Here is a 20647-nt window from a genome sequence, read left to right as displayed (position 1 = left end):
TTTGACGTGCGTTTTTCTGGATTTTTGTTGTTGTTATTCTGTCTCTCACCGTTCAAATAAACCTACCATTAAAATTATAGACTGATCATGTCTTTGTCAGTGGGCAAACGTACAAAATCAGCAGGGGATCAAATACTTTTTTCCCTCACTGTAACTGATGGGCCGTGAAAATCATTTTTCTCTCCATGGGCCCGTGAAAATCATAATTCTCTCCAAGAATGATCTACCAAAAATATTCCTCTTGAAAGATCTACCTATACGGTTCACTTACTTTGACAGCATATTCAACACTGGTGATTTTGTGGATGCAGCGTTTGCAGACGGAGTACGCCCCCAAGCCCACATCCTCCTTCATCTCATACCCATCAGTGAAATGGATGTTGGTCCCATGAAGTTGCTGAAATTACAAACATGTCCAGTCATCATGAATAAGTTTAAGCATCTGCTCATATTTATGCTCTAAGCTTGTCATCTGCTTTTTTTACTCTTCGCTCATATCATAATCCTGCTCAGGCAGACTAGGGAATCCATCAATCCTCCTATAATCCTCAGACATATCCAGGGGTTGCACACTGGTATTCAAAACAGATCTACTGTAGCTATCAAATTATTCCTGTCACGCCCTGACTCAGGGGACGTTTATTTGTTGAGTCAGGGTGTGTATATTCCGTGTTATGTTGTGTTTTTCTATGTTTAGTTCTAGATCGTTTAGATCTATGTTGGCCAGGGTGGTTCCCAATCAGAGGCAGCTGTAGCTCGTTGTCTCTGATTGGGGACCATACTTAGGCAGCCTTTTGGCACCAGTCAGTGGTGGGATCTTGTTCTGTATAGGTTTGTTTTGTGTAACCTTAAGACTTCACGTATCATTTGTTTGTTGTTTTGTCGTGTTCAGTACTTAAATAAAATGTACGCTTATCACGCTGCGCCTTGGTTCGACCAGTCATTAAACGATCGTGACAGAAGATCCCACCCACTAAGAACCAAGCGGCGTGTCCAGGAGCAAACAGCCTGGACCTGGGAGGAGATCCTGGACGGGAAGGGATCCTGGACTTGGGAGGAGATTCAGGCCGGAATGGATCGCCGTCCTTGGGAGGAGACTGTGGAGGCGCGCTATAGAGAGGAGCAGCGGCAACGCAGAGGGTGCCGGCCGAGTAGGAAGCCCGAGAGACAGCCCCAATAATTTTTTTTGGGGGGGGGCTAAAAGGGTGGTTGGCGGAGCCTAGTGTTACAGCAGAGCCAACTCCCCGTACTCATGCTAGGAAGCGTGTGACTGGGCAGGCTCCGTGTTATGCGGCGCCACGTACTGTGCCGCGAGTGTTCCGGCACAGTCCTGTACGTCCTGTGCTAGCACCACGCACGTGTCGTGCGAAGATGGGCATTCAGCCAGGACGGGGTGTGCCGGCTCAACGCTTGTGGTCTCCAGTACGCCTCCTCGGTCCCGTATATCCTGCGCCGGTGCTACGTGCTGTATCACCAGTACGAGTGCACAGCCCCGTACGTCCTGTGCTAATGCCTCACACATATTGTGTGGAAGTAGGCATTCAGCCAGGACGGGTTGTGTCAGCTCTCCGCTCCAGACCTCCAGTCCGCCTCCACAGTCCCGCCCGGCCCGTTCCTGCTCCCCGCACCAAGCCAGTGGTGCGTGTTCCCAGTCCGGCCCGGCTCGTTCCTGCTCCCCGCACTAAGCCAGTGGTGCGTGTTCCCAGTCCAGCCTGGCCTGTTCCTGTCTCTCGCACCAAGCCTGTGGTGCGCGTCGCCAGCCCGGTCCGGCCTGTTCCTGCCCCTCGCACCATGCCAGTGGTGCGCGTCACCAGTCCGGTCCGGCCCGTTCCTGCTCCCCGCACCAAGCCAGTGGTGCGCGTCGTCAGCCCGGTCCGGCCCATTCCTGCTCCCCGCACCAAGCCAGTGGTGCGCGTCGTCAGCCCGGTCCGGCCCGTTCCTGCTCCCCGCACCAAGCCAGTGGTGCGTGTGTCCAGTCCGGCACTGCCCGTGCCTGTTCCACCGGTGCCTGGTCCGGCACCGGTCAGCTGCTCCACTCCGGAGCCAGAGCAATCCGCTCCACCGGGGTCCGGTCTAACTCCAGTCAGCGGATCCACTCCGGGGCCAGAGCAATCCGCGCCACCGGGGTCCAGTCCAGCTCCGGTCAGCCGCTCCACTCCGGAGCCAGAGAAGTCCGCTCCACCGGTGCCCAGTCCAGCTCCGGTCAGCGGCTCCAGTCCGGAGCCTGTACAGTTCGATCCACCGTCGTCGGGTCCAGCTCCAGTCAGCGGTGCCAGACCAGACCAGGGGCGCAACAGGGAGGTGGAGAGAAAGTGGTGGTCACGCCCGGAGCCGGATCCGCCTCCGAGGCGGAATGCCCACCCGGCCCCTACCCTGTTATGTTTATGTGGCGCGGTCGGAGTCCGCACCTTTGGGGGGGGTACTGTCACGCCCTGACTCAGGGGATGTTTATTTGTTGAGTCAGGGTGTGTATATTCCGTGTTATGTTGTGTTTTTCTATGTTTAGTTCTAGATCGTTTAGATCTATGTTGGCCAGGGTGGTTCCCAATCAGAGGCAGCTGTAGCTCGTTGTCTCTGATTGGGGACCATACTTAGGCAGCCTTTTGGCACCAGTCAGTGGTGGGATCTTGTTCTGTATAGGTTTGTTTTGTGTAACCTTAAGACTTCACGTATCGTTTGTTTGTTGTTTTGTCGTGTTCAGTAATTAAATAAAATGTACGCTTATCACACTGCGCCTTGGTTCGACCAGTCATTCAACGATCGTGACAATTCCCCTAGTAAGAATTGTCCTTGAAGAACATTCTATGTGAACAGTGTTCCTGCGAGAGTGCACTTTGGTGCCATTTCTCCTTTCTCTTGTGATGTATCTCTTCATATGTGGAGATTTAGGACGTGTTCCTTTGTTGCTGTACAGTATGTCAAACCACAAATAAGAGCAAGAAAGGTGAACTGAAAATGTTCACCTTGTGGTCTGCAGTACATTCCATGCTATTCTATTGTGTTCGCTGAGAGACCTTGTCTGCACATACGTTGGCTCATTCATATTCATCCACACTGCAGCAGCATCTAATCTCACTTGTTCAATACAATGGAAATGTTCACCGTTGATCTCTGCACCACCGCAGCAGAGGATCAAAATATTCTCAGAACGCTGCCACTGCAGAGCACCCATGGCCATGATGTCAGAGGGAACTATGTGTTCTCACAAATCAATATGCTTTGCTGAGGGCACTGCGAGGCCTCTCTGGTGAGTGACTTCAATGAAATGCTCACTCAGGTATGAACCATCTGGTAGAATCAGTTCTGGTGGTTATGTATGCGGATCTGTTTTTGTGTGTGCTGCAGGACACACAAGAGAGCCTCTCTAGAGCAGTGGCTAAGATGTGTGTTGCGGTTAGAACAAAAAATCAGGGGTCAGCCTTAAAGAAGAGGGTCACTTCGACCTCACTGTCATGTGTCCACTTAAAATAAATTGAATTCGTCAAAAGACATATTCCTCAGATGTTTGTGCTGTACTATAGGTAAGCTGACAGTTATGTCAGTAACAGCACCATACACATACAGACCGACAGAGGTCTCTAGTGGCAGCTTGTTAGTATAGTTGGGCTACAATCTTATCTCCCTTAAGCTCCCACCTTTCATGTTATGTGTCCAATGTGGAAGTAAGAGGATGAAGGTGTCAAAAAGGTATGAATTATGTACATAAAGAGAAAATGTATTTCATTGATTAAATACATTTTAAATCACCAGAAATTACCATTGAATATGAGTTGTTTTGATGTTTGATAGGGAGCCTTTACTTTCTTTACTCAACACTTTCTGAATACAGTATCAACAGTGGTTAATCCATTGTATTCTGATGTAATGCCATGACATCCCCATGAGGTTCCTTCCTGATATCATATTAATTTCTTCTTCCTTTGTACATACAGAGCTTCAAAAACAAGGATTGATATTCCCCTTGATGTTGAGACTCTTGTCCGGTGGTTACATTTCATTAATGGAAAAGGAAAATATATACAGTACCAGTCAAAAGTTTGGACACATCTACTCATTCAAGGGTTTTTCTTTATTTGTACTATTTTTTACATTGTAGAATAATAGTGAAGACATCACAACTATTAAATAACACATGTGGAATCATGTAGTAACCAAAAAAGTGTTAAACAAATCAAAATATATTTTATATTTGAGATTCTTCAAATAAACACCCTTTTCTTGATGACAGCTTTGCACACTCTTGGCATTCTCTCAACCAGCTTCACCTGGAATTATTTTCCAACAGTCTTGAAGGAGTTCCCACATATGCTGAGCACTTGTTGGCTGCTTTTCCTTCACTCTGCCGTCTGACTCATCCCAAACCATCTCAATTGGGTTGAGGTCGGGGGATTGTGGAGGCCACGTCATCTGATGCAGCACTTCATCACTCTCCTTATTGGTAAAATAGCCCTTACACAGCCTGGAGGTGTGTTGGGTCATTGTCCTGTTGAAAAACAAATTATAGTCCCACTAAGCCCAAACCAGATGGGATAGCGTATCGCTGCAGTATGCTGTGGTAGCTATGCTGGTTAAGTGTGCCTTGAATTCTAAATAAATTACAGACAGTGGCACCAGCAAAGCACCCCCACACCATAACACCTCCTCCTCCATGCTTTACGGTAGGAAATACACATGCGGAGATCATCCGTTCACCAACACCGCATCTCACAAAGACGTTGCGGTTTGAACCAAAAATCTCAAATTTAGACTCCAGACCAAAGGACAAATTTCCACCGTCTAATGTCCATTGCTCATGTTTCTTGGCCCAAGCAGGTCTTTTCTTCTTATTGGTGTCCTTTAGTAGTGGTTTCTTTGCAGCAATTCGACCATGAAGGCCTGATTCACATAGTCTCCTCTGAACAGTTGATGTTGAGATGTGTCTGTTACTTGAACTCTGTGAAGCATTTATTTGGGCTGCAATTTCTGAGGCTGGTAACTCTAACGAACTTATCCTCTGCGGCAGAGGTAACTCTGGGTCTTCCTTTCCTGTGGCGGTCCTCATGAGAGCCAGTTTCATCATAGCGCTTGATAGTTTTTGCAACTGCACTTGAAGAAACTTTCAAAGTTCTTGACATTTTCTGGATTGACTGACCTTCATGTCTTAATGTTATGATGGACTGTCGTTTCTCTTTGCTTATTTGAGCTGTTCTTGACATAATATGGACTTGGTCTTTTACCAAATAGGGCTATCTTTTGTATTTACATTTTACATTTTTTTTTTTGTCATTTAGCAGACGCTCTTATCCAGAGCGACATACAGTTAGTGAGTACATAAAATGTTTCATACTGGCCCCCCGTGGGAAACAAACCCACAACCCTGGCGTTGCAAGCGCCATGCTCTACCAACTGAGCTACAGGGGTAGGTAGTGTGTATATATATAAAGACAATAGCCTGAAGGACGTCATATTATCTACAAAATATAAATATTTTTGATTATTTGAAGTATTTAAATAGAGCATGGTTGATAGAGCTGAATAACTGAGATGATTAGTCCCCTCCCTCTAGCCTATCATACTCACTTGGACAATAGTGTTGACAGTTGAGTTCTGCCGTATTTCAGCAATGGACTGCTCCTGGTCCAGATTTGTGGCCACAAAGCTGAACCCTCTGAAGAGCTGGTGTGTGTTGGCACTGGGAGGGATGCCCGGCGAGTCTGATGGGAGAAGGATACAGAAATGTTACAACCACTACTGTCTAACAGGCAGATATGAGACAAACATGGACACATTGGCAACTGGAAATACATCACATCAGTTGATTGAATGTCAGTTATCATTAATTGACTTCTGAGAAGGTTAGTCTCATTGTACTGGATAGCTGTGGTCTAGAGGGTCTTGTCGACAGGCAACTGCCCAGCTCTGACTTTGCACACTAGCAGCTGATATAGGAGGCTAAATATTGGTACTTTTGTACCACATTTCCATTGCCCATGGACTATGATCCATTGAAGGATATCATCATTTCAGAGGATTCAAAATTCAAAGATTTAAAGTTGCGGCTGGGTGACTTTATGTGGATATATAAGTGTGAGTTTATGTGGATATTATAAGAAGGGGTTTGTCAGTAATTGAGTGGCAAATTTATGTCAGTGTGTAACCCAGATGCATGGATAAATTATTATTCTGAGTAAACAGCATACAAATGAAGCAAACAGCATGAAGTAAAACATAACATCATGATTAATGAAATTATGAGGCGACAGGGATGCAAGCACGTACACAGGCACGCACGCACGCACAGATGAACTACTACACCTACAATTACCAATCACCTGTTGGTGTGCGGGAGGTGAATTCAGGGTCAAAGTGGAAGGTGTCTTCTGGCCTGCCCACTGCTGGTTTGAATGGAGGCTTGATCTCTCTTCTGTAAAGTTTCTGTAGTTTCACCATGAGGGGGAAAGGAAAAATACAACTTTTATTTTTCCATTTAGTATTTGAGCTACAGATGTAGGATCCTGTTGCAGGAGAAGGGCCCTGTTGCACATGAACTGTCCTGCAATGCAGGAAATGTAAAACTTGTATTTAAGTTTTAAAAAGGCTTCTGAAGTTTGTAATTTCCATTTAGACATTTCAGACTTTTTTTCCCCTTACAAAAAATGTATCATCACCTACAAAAATGTCCATGAATTATAATCCACATATTAATTTACATTTCCTGTTGCTGCAGGATTATTTTACTGCTGTAGAAAACTGGCAAAAATGTAAGGTCCTACATCTGTAAGTACAAGGTCTGGGGTAAAATACCTTTACTTCTTGTCAGAAGGTATAACAATCAAATCGAAATCCTCAGGAGGACATATCCGAAGCAATGGGTGGTCATCTTTGCCTTTAATGATTTCTAGAAAGGGTTATGAAGAGCTTTATACTCACATTCCAATCTATATTTCCAAAGAAATTATGCCTTTTAATCTCCTCAACTCCATCTGGTCCAGCACCTAACAGTAAAATACACCAGAACATTTAGATTGAATACTCTTTTTAGCTTCACTGGGCTGTAATTGCTCACTTACAAAAATTATATCTCAAGTATCTCTGCTCCACCATCTTATTCAGTGAGAATATGGGGCATTATGGGGAATATTAGTCTACACTCTCTAGGCATGATTTTTAAACAAGGGTCTCCGGTAGTAAAATAGATCACATATAAGCCCTATGCAGTAATACATACAGTTGAAGTCGGAAATTTACATACACTTAGGTTGGAGTCATTAAAACTAGTTTTTCAAGCACTCCACAAATGTCTTGTTAACAAACTATAGTTTTGATAAGTCAGTTAGGACATCTACTTTGAGCATGACACAAGCAATTTTTCCAACAATTGTTTACAGACAGATTATTTCACTTATAATTCACTGTATCACAATTCCAGTGGGTCAGAAGTTTACATACACTAGGTTGACTGTGCCTTTAAACAGCTTGGAAAATTCCAGAAAATGATGTCATGGGTTTAGAAGCTACTGATAGGCTAATTGACATCATTTGAGTCAATTGGAGGTGTACCTGTGGATGTATTTCAAGGCCTACCTTCAAACTCAGTGCCTCTTTGCTTGAAATCATGGGAAAATCAAAAGAAATCAGCCAAGACATCAGAAAAAAAATTGTAGACCTCCACAAGTCTGGTTCCACCTTGGGAGCAATTTCCAAATGCCTGTAGGTACCACGTTCATCTGTACAAACAATAGTACGCAAGTATAAACACCATGGGACCACGCAGCCGTCATACCGCTCAGGAAGGAGACACGTTCTGTCTCCTAGAGATGAACGTACTTTGGTGCGAAAAGTGCAAATCAATCCCAGAACAACAGCAAAGGTTGTGAAGATGCTGGTGGAAACAGGTACAAAAGTATCTATATCCACAGTAAAATGAGTCCTATATCGACATAACCTGAAAGGCCGCTCAACAAGGAAGAAGCCACTGCTCAAAAAACCGCCATAAAAAAGCCAGACTACGGTTTGCAACTGCACATGGGGACAAAGATCGTACTTTTTGGAGAAATGTCCTCTGGTCTGATGAAACAAAAATAGAACTGTTTGGCCATAATGACCATCGTTATTTTTGGAGGAAAAAGGGGGTGCCTTGCAAGCCGAAGAACACCATCCCAACTGTGAAGCATGGGGGTGGCAGCATCATGCTGTGGGGATGCTTTGCTGCAGGAGGGACTGGTGCACTTCACAAAATAGATGGCATCATGAGGAAGGAAAATTATGTGGATATATTGAAGCAACATCTCAAGACATCAGTCAGGAAGTTAAAGCTTGGTCGCAAATTGGTCTTCCAAATGGACAATGACCCCAAGGATACTTCCAAAGTTGTGGCAAAATGGCTTAAGGACAACAAAGTCAAGGTATTGGAGTGGCCATCACAAAGCCCTGACCTCAATCCTATAGAAAATTAGTGGGCAGAACTGAAAAAGCGTGTGCGAGCAAGGAGACAAGGAGGCCTACAAACCTGATTCAGTTACCCCAGCTCTGTCAGGAGGAATGGGCCAAAATTCACCCAACTTATTGTGGGAAGCTTGTGGAAGGCTACCCGAAACATTTGACCCAAGTTAAACAATTTAAAGGCAATGCTACCAAATACTAATTGAGTGTATGTAAACTTCTGACCCACTGGGAATGTGATGAAAGAAATTAAAGCTGAAATAAATCATTCTCTCTACTGTGAGAGATTTATTATTTTTATAATTGATGGGATGACTAACTTAGAAAGAATGCATTCTTGACTGGGCTAATGTAGGTTGTGTCACCTGGCAGGCTGTGATTGATGTGAAGAGCTGTTTTAGGGGGTAAAATGAGATAAGGATTTTGTCTCCAGATACTGGAATATACTGGTTCTTTGTGATCTGTGAACCTTCCTTGGACGTAGGAATGGTGTCTAAGGGAGCTGGCTCTTCTCACTATGACAGGTTGTTATGATATGGACTTATGCCTGGCAACAGGGGTGCATCAACGGATTGGCTGAGTAAGTCTAAACCACGCTCAAGTCTTTACTCTAATTGGCCAGCAGAGAGGTGGGAAACTCTCTCTGTCAGAGTATTTGAGCAAGATCCTAGAACAATGGATTAGTTCTCTGGGGTGCCCCTAAGGTATTTCAGAGAGCCCGTATATACGAAACATCATATTTACCATTGAAGGTTTTTGCATTAATTAAAATAACTAGTATATCTTAGAAGTCGTGTTGACCTCTTTTGTTCCTAATGCCAGATTTGAATTGACGCAACTTTGACAATTGGTGACACTCGACGTGATCTGGTAGAAGGGACTTCGCTGGGTAATGTCCGGCCCATTTGGTCACCTCTTTCATCGAACCGTGTGTTTCACAAAGTGCCCGGGCTTCTAAAAAGGTAAGCAGATACCTATTGTTAAATAACTAAAGATCTGCACATTGGCTTTATTCAAATTAATTTTGTGAAACAACTGGTTGATGTAAGTGAACTAAATTATGAAACTATTATGAGTAGACAAGCACAATATTGTGACATGCAAACCTTTGGTAAATGTGATGTTAAACCATGGTACCAGAGAGTATTTTGTGCTACCGGCAAGGTCCGTGGGATACGGCTAGGTTCAAGAGACAATACTGACATCTACCGGCAAGGTCCGTAATTGCGACAATACGGCTAAGGTTAGGAGATATAGGGAATAATTGATTTAAGTAATTGCTATCGGCAAGGTTCGTAACTACGACAGTACGACTAAGGTTCGAAGAATTACACCGGCAAGGTCCGTAACTACGAGGATACGGCTAGGTTCGGGAAATTTTAGATATAGGGAATAATTGATTTAAGTAATTGCTATCGGCAAGGTTCGTAACTATGACAGTACGACTAAGGTTTGAAGAATTACACCGGCAAGGTCCGTAACTACGAGGATACGGCTAGGTTCGGGAAATTATAGATAAATACTAGCGACTGGCAAGGTCCATAACTTCGAGGATATGGCTAGGTTCAGCTGAGTATTTTTTAAAGATAGTAGAGGAGACTGTGTGCCCAAATAGAAGCGGCTGTGTGCCCAAATAGATTGTGTGTGGAATATAAGTGTGTCATTTATGACTGTGTGACATATTTGACTGTGTGATAGGATTATGACTGTGTATTGTGAGTGAGTGTGATAACTGTGTACTATTTTTGCTGTGTGATAACTGTATACTACGTTTAACTGTGTACCATTTTTGGCTGTGAATACAAAGAATATTTTAAAACAGTAAATAATGAGAATTACAATTAGGAAATAAGGTTTAAATTGTGCAAACGTTAACAAAAGACACCCATAGGAGGTACTATAAAAAGTTAGACAGTGCGAGTGTTGTCGTATGCATGAAAGTGTGAATGATAAACCTGTATACCTTGATAGAAAACAAATTGGGAATCAAAAGACGTTTGTGACTATCCAAACGGTATAATTTGGGAATAACTGTTGGATTTGTGGTTGCTTAAACCATATAACCCGTTAAAAACAATTGGGAACATAAAGCTAAAGTGATGAATTGTGTGACTGAACTGAAACGGTTGAGCTGATATGTTTGAACTGTGCCGTTTGGTGTTAGACATAGCATAATTCTGGTTATAGGTGCTTGGGTTGAGGCTTTTTTGTAGATTATTTGATGTAATGTTTGACGTTTGACCCTGCAAAATACTGGTTAAACAATTAGACTGAAATAATTCGGTTTATCGTTTAAATATAAACGTGCACCAACTTTAACTAATTAGGTGGGAATTATTCGATTTAAATAAATAGACTAAAGTATTTTGAATAACGGCAGAATATTGGAAACGCGCTAAAACGAGAAACAGCTCCTCACAGCTCCTCAAAAAGCCTGTTCCCCCTGAACGGGAAAGAAGTAGAGTTGCGAGGGGAGGGGCTGGAGAGAGCGAAAGTGTGGCTTTTGGAGCCAGAAAAGACTGGGAGTTGGCTGGGAACGCATGTGGGTATCTGACGAGAGAATGTTCTAAACTTGCTCACCCGAGCGTAGACGTGCGTCATGGGTGAGAAAGTAGAGAATATTTACATTTGCATTTTTGGTAATTTGGCAGACGCTCTTGTCCAGAGCGATTTATGGGAGCAATTGGGGTTGAGTGCCTTGCTCGAGGGCACATCGGCAGATTTTTCGCCTGGTCGGCTCGGGGATTGGAACCGGCGACCTCTCGGTTGTTGGCGCGGCGCTATTGGTCACTAAACTGCCTGCCGCCCCATATGAGTTTAAGATTGTGGCGTTGTTGGATCATGTGATGGTGGAATAAACTGACCATAAGTAATGTTGTTTTAGACGTAATTTATAATATAGTACAAAGCAGATGGAGGGTTCAATTGAACTAATTATCATGGTAGAGCTAACGTAGTACAGTGAGGGAACTTCATTTTGTGTCAGAGGGTAAAATGAGAAATCAGTAATATGCTATTGGTGGAAATCTATTTATCATTTCAAGGCATGGAGTAACAATCTGCATTTATGAGTGTAAATTCCACTGCTGATGTGTTGATCGAATGGGTACGATGGAGTATTTGGTTTGGTAATGTTGAATGGACTATTTGTAGCGTGTTTAGGGGTTAAATAAAAATACTCACTTATTCAACAGGGAATGGGTAGAGAGAGAGAGAGTTTTTACGTGTATTAAAAGTTGCATAAGATAGCTTTAGTAATATTTTAGATAGGTCTATGAAAATATGTTACAGGTACGAATTACATTATTACCTAAGAAGGAAGATTGTAGGGAAGTTTCCCGCGCCTCCCCCATAATGTAGGAAGGAGCAGGAGAGGGGGAGGAGATGTAAGAGACAGGACATAGTTCAGATGGTAGGAATGTCATTAAGCGTATGCTGATAAACGATAGCAAGTATTTGTTTTATTAATTAGGGCCTAATCAGAGAGAACAGTTAAAGAAATTGAATAGCGAACTGAAATGGGTTAGCGGGAAAATACAAAATAGTTGGACAATTTTAGAACGATAATTTATTTTGGTTAGGATGAAAGTGTGCAATGGCTGTTGTGCTGGGGAAATAGCGCCAGCCTGTGGTGGGTTCTGGATTGGTGAAACAGTAGGGACAGGAACAATAGAAGGGGAGACAGATTTTCCTAGGGGGTTGAACAAATAATTGATAATGGATCATTTGAGATGAGATCACATGTAGCAGAGTTAGGGTAATCAATTAAATAATCATTGTATACTCGAGGAATTTTGAGTGGTTTAATGGATTAGTTATGAGGAATTAGATTGATACAAACAATTATTGATGGGTTAAGACTGGGGATATCTGTATCATGTTTTGTGTATACTACCATCTTTAGATTATAACCAGGAGAAAGAGATTAGCTCATCTCAGTTAGGCAGTATTTAGGTCATAAAAGTGAGCTATCAAATTGAGTGAGGCCTGGCTATTTGTGATTGTTGTTTTTTCAAATTGGGTTAACATGGGTTCACAGAGCCAGAGGCTGTACAGAGAAAGGTGGAGCCCCCATGTTGCCCTAGTGAAAGAACATTCAGAGGAATGGTTATCACTAGGTAAATGGATAAAACAGGGGAAAAACATTACTGATTAGCAGAATACACCAAATGGGGATCAGTATGGCCACTCCACTGGGAGATATAGAAGAAAGTTAAATTGGAGAGCAAAAACCCTGCCCGGGGTCCACTTGGAGATAAGTTTTAACGGATGACAGGAAGAGATTTTCTTAACTCAGGAACAGGAGGCTGAGTTAGCAGCAATTCCTTCAAAATTATGGTCACAAGGACAGCAGATGTAGGACTAATTAAGGGGGTAGCTCCAGTACAAGTGATTCCTCGATCCGATAATAGACCATACCAAAAGCAATATACTATGAAACCAGAAGCAATAAAAGGGATAACACCTACATTTCAGCATTTACTTAAGGGAGGGGTGATAATTCCTGGAGATGAGGCACAATGCAACTCTCCAGTATTTCCTGTTAAAAAGGCGGCACCTAGCGCCGACTGGAGGATGGTCATGGACTTGCAGGGGGTTAATAGAAATATAATTCCCAGAGCTCCATGAGTACCAGATCCACATACATTGCTGAACCAATTGAAACCAGAGAACTCCTATTTTACAGTGATAGATTTAGCTAATGCTTTCTTTAGAATCCCAGTTCATCCGGATAGTCAGGGGTGGTTTGGCTTTACTTTTCAGGGACGGAAATGGACTTACGCTAGGATGCCTCAAGGCTACTCGGAAAGTCTTACAATCTTAACCCAGGCTATAACTAGGAATTTGGGAAAGTTTGAACCTAGGGAAGGAAGCCAAATGTTAGTTTATGTAGATGATATTCTATTGGCTAATCCCACTCAGGAGGGATGTAAGAGGGATACAATCCAATTGTTAACCTTCCTGGCAGAACAGGGACACAAAGTGAGCAAAAAGAAACTTCAACTTTGGCAGAGCGAGGTCATTTACCTAGGACACACTATAACTCAGGAGGGGTGAATGTTAAACTCATCCAGGAAAACTGCTATACTTGAAGCGCCAAAACCGTTAAACAAAAAACAAATGATGAGCTTTTGGTAATGATAAACTGCTGTAAAGCTTGGGTACTCCATTATGTACTGCATACGGGTAAATTAAGTGATCTTATCTATGGGAAGGCAATGGCAGCCCATGGTAAAGTAATTTGGAACTCTAAGGAGGCATATATACATCAGGGATGTTATCCAAATGGTAGAGAGTAAAGAGGGATATGACATTGGTCGTGATTTAAAGACGATGAGGTTTTTGGTGGGCTATTAGATATAACTGGGTTAATCATGAACATAGAGATTTTTATTCTTTGTTGCTAGACAGAAGACTTAGGTGACCTAAAAATAGACTTGTCATGTCCAACAATGTCTTCAGGTCAAGCCCGGGAGAGCCTGGGTAGAACAGAGTTTGAACTAAACATGAGTGTTTTTACAAGATAAGAGATTGAAGATTGGATTACTAATTGATTCTGAACTGGATGAAAGTCGAATTTAGCTGCCATAAAAGACAAAGGAAGTGGGAGGAGCAATAAAGAAGCAAAAGACAATCTCAAAAATGAAAGGCATGGCAATTGGATGATAAATTACCTAAGGGATGGTTTAGAAAGGTGGTAATATTGACACATGGGCAAATCATGTGTCAAAAAGGGGGAGTGATAGGATTAAATAATAATGATAGGATTAAATAAATAAAAATACTAAAAAAAAACAAAAAAACAATAGAAATTGAGAGCTCAACATGTATGTGTGAAGATAGTTTATTAACCACACCTGTATGTCAGAGGTTTTGTGCCCCACAGGTGAACTAAAGGAGAGGGTGACCCACTCTATCTCACCAGGAGACTGGGTGTGGATCCAGTCCCTAAAATAAGAAAAACTGGAAGCAGGCCTGTTGGGAAGGGCCCTATCAAGTCCTATTAGATCCACCTGGGTGCATGTCACACACTGCAAAAAGGTAAACCCAGTTACACCTGATGAACAAACACAGAGTTAAGAGAAAGAACCGATCACCATTAGGGCTCGGGGGTTGGCTCCTTAACGAAGATTCCCTTACCCTATCTGATCATCCCTGTGTGAGTTCGGTAGAAGGTGAAGCAATGGGTTGGCGTCTGACATGTTCTCAGGGCGAGGGTGGGGATTCACAGGTCTCCTGACGGTAGGTAGCTGTCTGATTGTGGGGGCCATATTCCTAACACACTCAAACCCTCCTGATCAGCCAGAAGTAGTAGTTAACCTAAAACAAGTTGATAAAATAATACCTGAGCACAGTCTACGAAGGCATAGGAGACAGCTAGTAGTATTGTGAAAGTAGGGAATTACCAGAAATGGCAGTGCGACCCATAGAAGGGTAGGTACTGTCTGAAAGTCTGAAGTACGCAAAAACAGGTTTATCCTCCATGCAAGCCACCTGGGCATGTGGTGAAAGAGTCTTATGGTAACTTGAACTATCTATATCCCCCGATAACAAAGTCATTCCGACATAGGTTGCCTACGTTTGAAGTCTCAGGGGATTCTAATTGTTTTTCTAGGACTAGTAAGATAGGATACAGAGTAGGGCATCTTAGCTCTGATCCTACACAGAGAATAACACAACTAAAAGAGACCATGACTAATCTCTCCTCTTTGTTGCAGCCAGAGGATTTTAGGAACCAAAACCAGGCCCGTGCTGACATCTGATGGTTGTGTGGTGATAACTGATTGTGAATTCACCTACATACGCAAATAATCAAACGTGTCAGAGACTGGTGAATTGTCACATAGAAGGTAGGACCTCCTCCCGGGATCCTTTGATGAAAGGATCCTTTGATGGGATAGGAGTACCTCTAGGGGTACCAGAACAATTCAAAGCTAGGAATCAGATCGCAGCTGGGTTTGAATCAAGTATTTTCTGGTGGTCAACAATTAATAAAAACGTAGATTGGATGAATTATATTTACTATAACCAGCAAAGATTTATAAACCACACTCGTGATGCATTAAAGGGATTAGCTGAGCAGACAGCGGCAACTAGCTTAATGACATGGCAGAATAGAATAGCTTTAGATATGCTTTTGGCTGAGCGGGGCGGAGTTTGTGTTCTGTTTGGATATATGTGCTGTATTTTCATCCTCAAACAACATAGCACCGGACGGGTCAGTGACAAAAGAGCTTCAGGGAGTAACTACGCTGACGAACGAACTGGCTGAGAACTCTGGTATTGATAGCTCCATAAACGGTTGGTTTGATAACATATTTGGTAAATGGAAAACTATTGTTGTAACTATTCTGGGTGAAGTTATAGCTTCTATGGGTATACTTGTTCTTTGTGGATGTTGTCTTATTTCCTGTGTCTGAGGTTTGGTGAGAAAGGAGATGGGGAAGGTGGTTTCCCAACAGATGGTGAGATACGGCCCAATCCTGGACTCCGACCTAAGGAATTAAGGATATGACCTACCAGGCTTGGTGGAGTGACACTAGAGGGTGTCTAAAGGGGGCCAAAATGTACTTCTCTGTTTGTGTTTTATGCTTTATTAATCAACTTAACCATGTGAATGTTTGTCTTTCCTTATGTGATGGTTTGAAGTTCTTTGATGACTGGTAACAATTTGCAAGTTGGGTGTAGATGGACTGAGGGTTTAAATTTTTTAGTATCATTATGGCCTATTAATAAAAGTGTGATTATTTTTGTTTGTATTGTATTATAATGAATGACACCCTGTGTTTTCTTATTTTTTGAATCACACCCTAAGGGGTGTGAAAAGGGGGATTGTGAGAGATTTATTATTTTTATAATTGATGGGTTGACTAACTTAAAAAGAATGCATTCTTGACTGGGCTAATGTAGGTTGTGTCACCTGGCAGGCTGTGATTGATGTGAAGAGCTGTTTTAGGGGGTAAAATGAGATAAGGATTTTGTCTCCAGATACTGGAATATACTGGTTCTTTGTGATCTGTGAACCTTCCTTGGACGTAGGAATGGTGTCTAAGGGAGCTGGCTCTTCTCACTATGACAGGTTGTTATGATATGGACTTATGCCTGGCAACAGGGGTACATCAACGGATTGGCTGAGTAAGTCTAAACCACGCTCAAGTCTTTACTCTAATTGGCCAGCAGAGAGGTGGGAAACTCTCTCTGTCAGAGTATTTGAGCAAGATCCTAGAACAATGGATTAGTTCTCTGGGGTGCCCTGCGAGGTATTTCAGAGAGCCCGTATATACGAAACATCATATTTACCATTGAAGGTTTTTGCATTAATTAAAATAACTAGTATATCTTAGAAGTCGTGTTGACCTCTTTTGTTCCTAATGCCAGATTTGAATTGACGCAACTTTGACACTACTATTATTTTGACATTTCACATTCTTAAAATAAAGTGGTGATCCTAACTGACCTAAGACAGGGAATTTGTACTAGGATTAAATGTCAGGAATTGTGAGTTTAAACGTATTTGGCTAAGGTGTATGTAAACTTCCGACTTCAACTGTAAAGGCTCATATACATGCATATAATTAAGTGATAATGCCTGAGAAGCTGGTGTTTGGAGGATATATTGCCACTGGTGTTGTTAGGCCCGAGACGTAGTCCGTGCCAATATATCCTACAAACACCGGCTTCGAGGGCATTATCAAATTAAATCAAATCAAATTTTATTGGTCACATACACATATTTAGCAGATGTTATTGCTGGTGTAGCGAAATGCTTGTGTTCCTAGCTCCAACAGTGCAGTAGAATCTAACACGGTATCATTTTTATACAACGGGTTACCAACATATTCAAATAATGATTGACATATTTTAATTCAAAACGTTATTTTGAGGAATTTATTCATACCATTTCATCCTTCCGCAAGATTTAGTCCCGACACAAATCTAGGGTTGCTACCCAAGCCGGCTGGTCGTTCGTTCTATCGCGACCCAGCCGTTCAGTCTTATTGTTCTGTATCTATGGACGCGAACAAGTTGTTAGTTCTAAATGTTCCATAGCCATACTGGCTGGAAACGTTCTTATCCCTTGCTTGCTAGCTAGCCAATTACGGCTAACTTACAGTCACGTCAAAAAGTGCAGCCAGAATAACAGCAAAGTAGCTGCATTTGCATTTGTTTAAGCTGTTTTCTAGTGAAATGTATATGGATACATCCATAACAATGAGCTAATGAGGTGCGATTTCGCCTGGCACAGAAAATATGCTCACTCGTCAGGACACTGTTGTTCAGAGGAGATGACCAACAACACAGCTAACACAATCACTTCAAACTGAAGCTGGAAAGATTGCACTTGTTGCACTTCGTTTTGTTTTACCTTTTTTCAATTTACATTTCTTTGTATATATCCATAAAAATTATGCCACATTATTCATTATTTCGACTGGCTGAGAAACACTGCCTGCCTGTCTGTCTCATCCCGGCACGTTCATTACTATGGGACAGCTGGAGATTGAATTTGAATATTGAAACAATGTTGCACATGTCGGAGAGACAGACAGCAAGGTTTATACAAATCTCCGCTGTTGATGTCTAGATGCTTTTTATAGTGGAGATCCAGTTTATACATTTCTTGGCTAGACTGATGAGACAGTGGATTGTGCAGTCAGATGGAACAGAGTAAATAGGCGTTTTAACGTTAAAGATTTAGCCGGTGGTAACTTGTGGAATAGACACCGGCTGGAATGCGGTTTTAACCAATCAGCATTCAGGATTAGACCCACCGGTTGTATAACACGTAATAAAGCATTAAACCTCTCTACTTTAAGTAAGTTGTTACTAATATTTACCGCAATCATACATAAAGAATGACTTCTGGCTTGAAGCTGACTGCACCACAGGTACCACGCTAGTGATGCCTGTGGTACAGTTGATATTTAGCTTGACATTACTCTCCATCTTATAAATCATGGAGGAAGTGATTAATGTGGTTATATTCAATCCTAACACTGGTCAACCAGCTTCCACCGAGGGGTAAGAGAGAACATGCGGTAACTGTGCTTTCTAGCCTGCACTGTCCCTAAAACCCTCAACGTGAAGATGAGCTAAGATTCCGATTTCAACGCAGTCTGTGTCACATTTAAAAAATGAGAAATGGCTTATCTAATGCTGTAAATTAGTCTTCCAATTAGAGGAGCATGTGAAATGACACACTTTAATAAACTACATACCTAATCTATTGGTAGGATTTCTTTTGAAGAGGGCCCGTATTAAACTTTGCACCTCTGGGCTTAAGAATTGCGGCATGCCAAGTTTTGCCCTACAAAACAGAAAAATATATTTAAAAATTATTTCACAAAGTAACGTATTTCATATATAATTGCCATACAAATTGTCGTATCTTACTTTAGTATGAGGGCCATTGTTTCCTTGCGATCTTTGCCTTGAAATGGTAGAGATCCTGTCAGCATTTCAAACTGAAAATAAAGACAAACAATGTCCGTGCCAATCCTCTAAATCTCTTTACAAAACAATATAATGTGTTTCACCACAATTTTGACCGTTTCTTGGCTGACAAACTCACTATACTATGGCATGATATAGGATAATAATATTTTCCAGTTACTACACATGCACTTCTTCTAACACTGCAGATGCAGCGCAAAGGGAAAGGGAAAGTGGGATACCTAGTCAGATGTACAACTGAATGCATTCAACTGAAATGTGTCTTCAAGGTGATATCAGTGAGAGTGCCTGGCGGGTTTCTTTTGGAGAGAGCAAAGCTTGCGTTATAATTTCTGGCCCTAAAGGGATACATTTGACAAGGTTTGTATTGATCTGGTTTTAACGTGAGGCAAAAATACTGAGCTAAGAAACCATTAGGGAGTCCTTTGTTCTTTAGAGGTGGTGGAGTAATGTGTGTATGTGTGGATTAGTCTGCAGCAACCTTATTATAACAGGTCTGGCTCTATTCAATCGGCATTAATCTTTTAATATAAGAGGATTGAAGAGGTGAGACTAGTGTATGGCGTAGAAGTTGTGGACTACTACCATCCCAGTATGCATCGTCATTATGATGTCTCTGCATTAAGATCCACATTTTGACTATAGGTTGCAAGTGTAGTGACCTGGTCATACAGGCTGTATGCATAGCACTACACATCCACATACTGTGTGCAAACATCATTTCACTATATGAAACTCTGCACTGGAGATTTTATTGCAGCAACATTGCAGCCAACCAATAGCTATAGTATGTGTGTAATGCATTATCAAAAAGAAAGGGAGGGAGGTCCACACCATTAAGACACCAAACGACCACCAGTCAGCACTCTGTGTATGTCCTCTTCTGTTGACCACCTCAGGGGCCATATACTCTATCGTCCCGCAGAAGGAGTACGCTCGCTTGTCATGGTCTATTGCCTCTTTACTCAGCCCGAAATCTAAAATACATTTGATAAAAGGGATTGATGTCAAAGACAGAGGAAAACAGCCACCAGCTATGGGCTTAATTGATTCAACGTAGAAGAGAGACTACTGCTACATCTATTCTAACGAACTACTACTGCAACTACCACTGCTGTATGTTTTCAAAACAGTCTTTAGTCACCTGTTATCTTGATGTGGCCCTCCTCATCAAGAAGAATACTGTAGAGGGAAGGAATGCGACTTCAATATATATATATATATAAACATATATATATCCTACCAGTCAAAAGTTTGGACACACCTGCTCATTCAAGGGTTTGTCTTTATTTTTACTATTTCTTACATTGTAGAATAATAGTGAAGACATCAAAACTATGAAATAACACATATGGAATCATGTAGTAACCAAAAAAGTGTTAAACAAATATATTTTATATTGGAGATTCTTCAAATAGCCACCCTTTGCCTTGATGACAGCTTTGCACTGTAAGGTTCTGTATTTATTTTCTTAGTCAACCTTGTGTTCTTGAACGTAGCCCTGTTTCTTTGTGTTGTTGAACGTAGCCCTGTCTTTCATTTTTGTTCATTGATTTCACCTGTGTTAGTTACTCACCTGGTCTCATCAGCTCCTTTTTTAGTTAAGTAATTCTGTTTGTGCCTTGTGAGGTATTGTTAGTTTTGACTCTACTAAGCCTTTTCCTAACTCGTTTGTGAGAACCAGTTATAGTCTTCAGTCCTAGTTTTGATTCACCTGCCTGTTTGCTTAGCTGTGTGTGACCATTGCCTGCCTGTGACCACGATTCCTGCC

General features: G+C 42.1%; 1 protein-coding gene across 1 annotated transcript in view; it reads right to left on the bottom strand.

Annotated features, from left to right (window-relative positions):
- LOC121575290 (ribosomal protein S6 kinase alpha-2-like) overlaps positions 1–20647 on the bottom strand; it is a 57821-nt gene that overhangs the window by 10136 nt on the left and 27038 nt on the right. Inside the window, exons 7-14 of the mRNA XM_041888278.2 lie at positions 20021–20058; positions 19711–19853; positions 18817–18887; positions 18642–18730; positions 6910–6974; positions 6312–6414; positions 5560–5693; positions 272–397 (exon numbers count right to left, since the gene is read on the bottom strand). Coding sequence (XP_041744212.1) covers positions 272–397; positions 5560–5693; positions 6312–6414; positions 6910–6974; positions 18642–18730; positions 18817–18887; positions 19711–19853; positions 20021–20058 — 769 coding nt within the window. The remainder of the gene's footprint in view (positions 1–271; positions 398–5559; positions 5694–6311; positions 6415–6909; positions 6975–18641; positions 18731–18816; positions 18888–19710; positions 19854–20020; positions 20059–20647) is intronic.

Source organism: Coregonus clupeaformis, chromosome 1, assembly GCF_020615455.1.
Source record: "Coregonus clupeaformis isolate EN_2021a chromosome 1, ASM2061545v1, whole genome shotgun sequence".
Classification (NCBI taxonomy): domain Eukaryota; kingdom Metazoa; phylum Chordata; class Actinopteri; order Salmoniformes; family Salmonidae; genus Coregonus; species Coregonus clupeaformis.
This window is presented reverse-complemented; position numbering and strand designations above follow the sequence as displayed.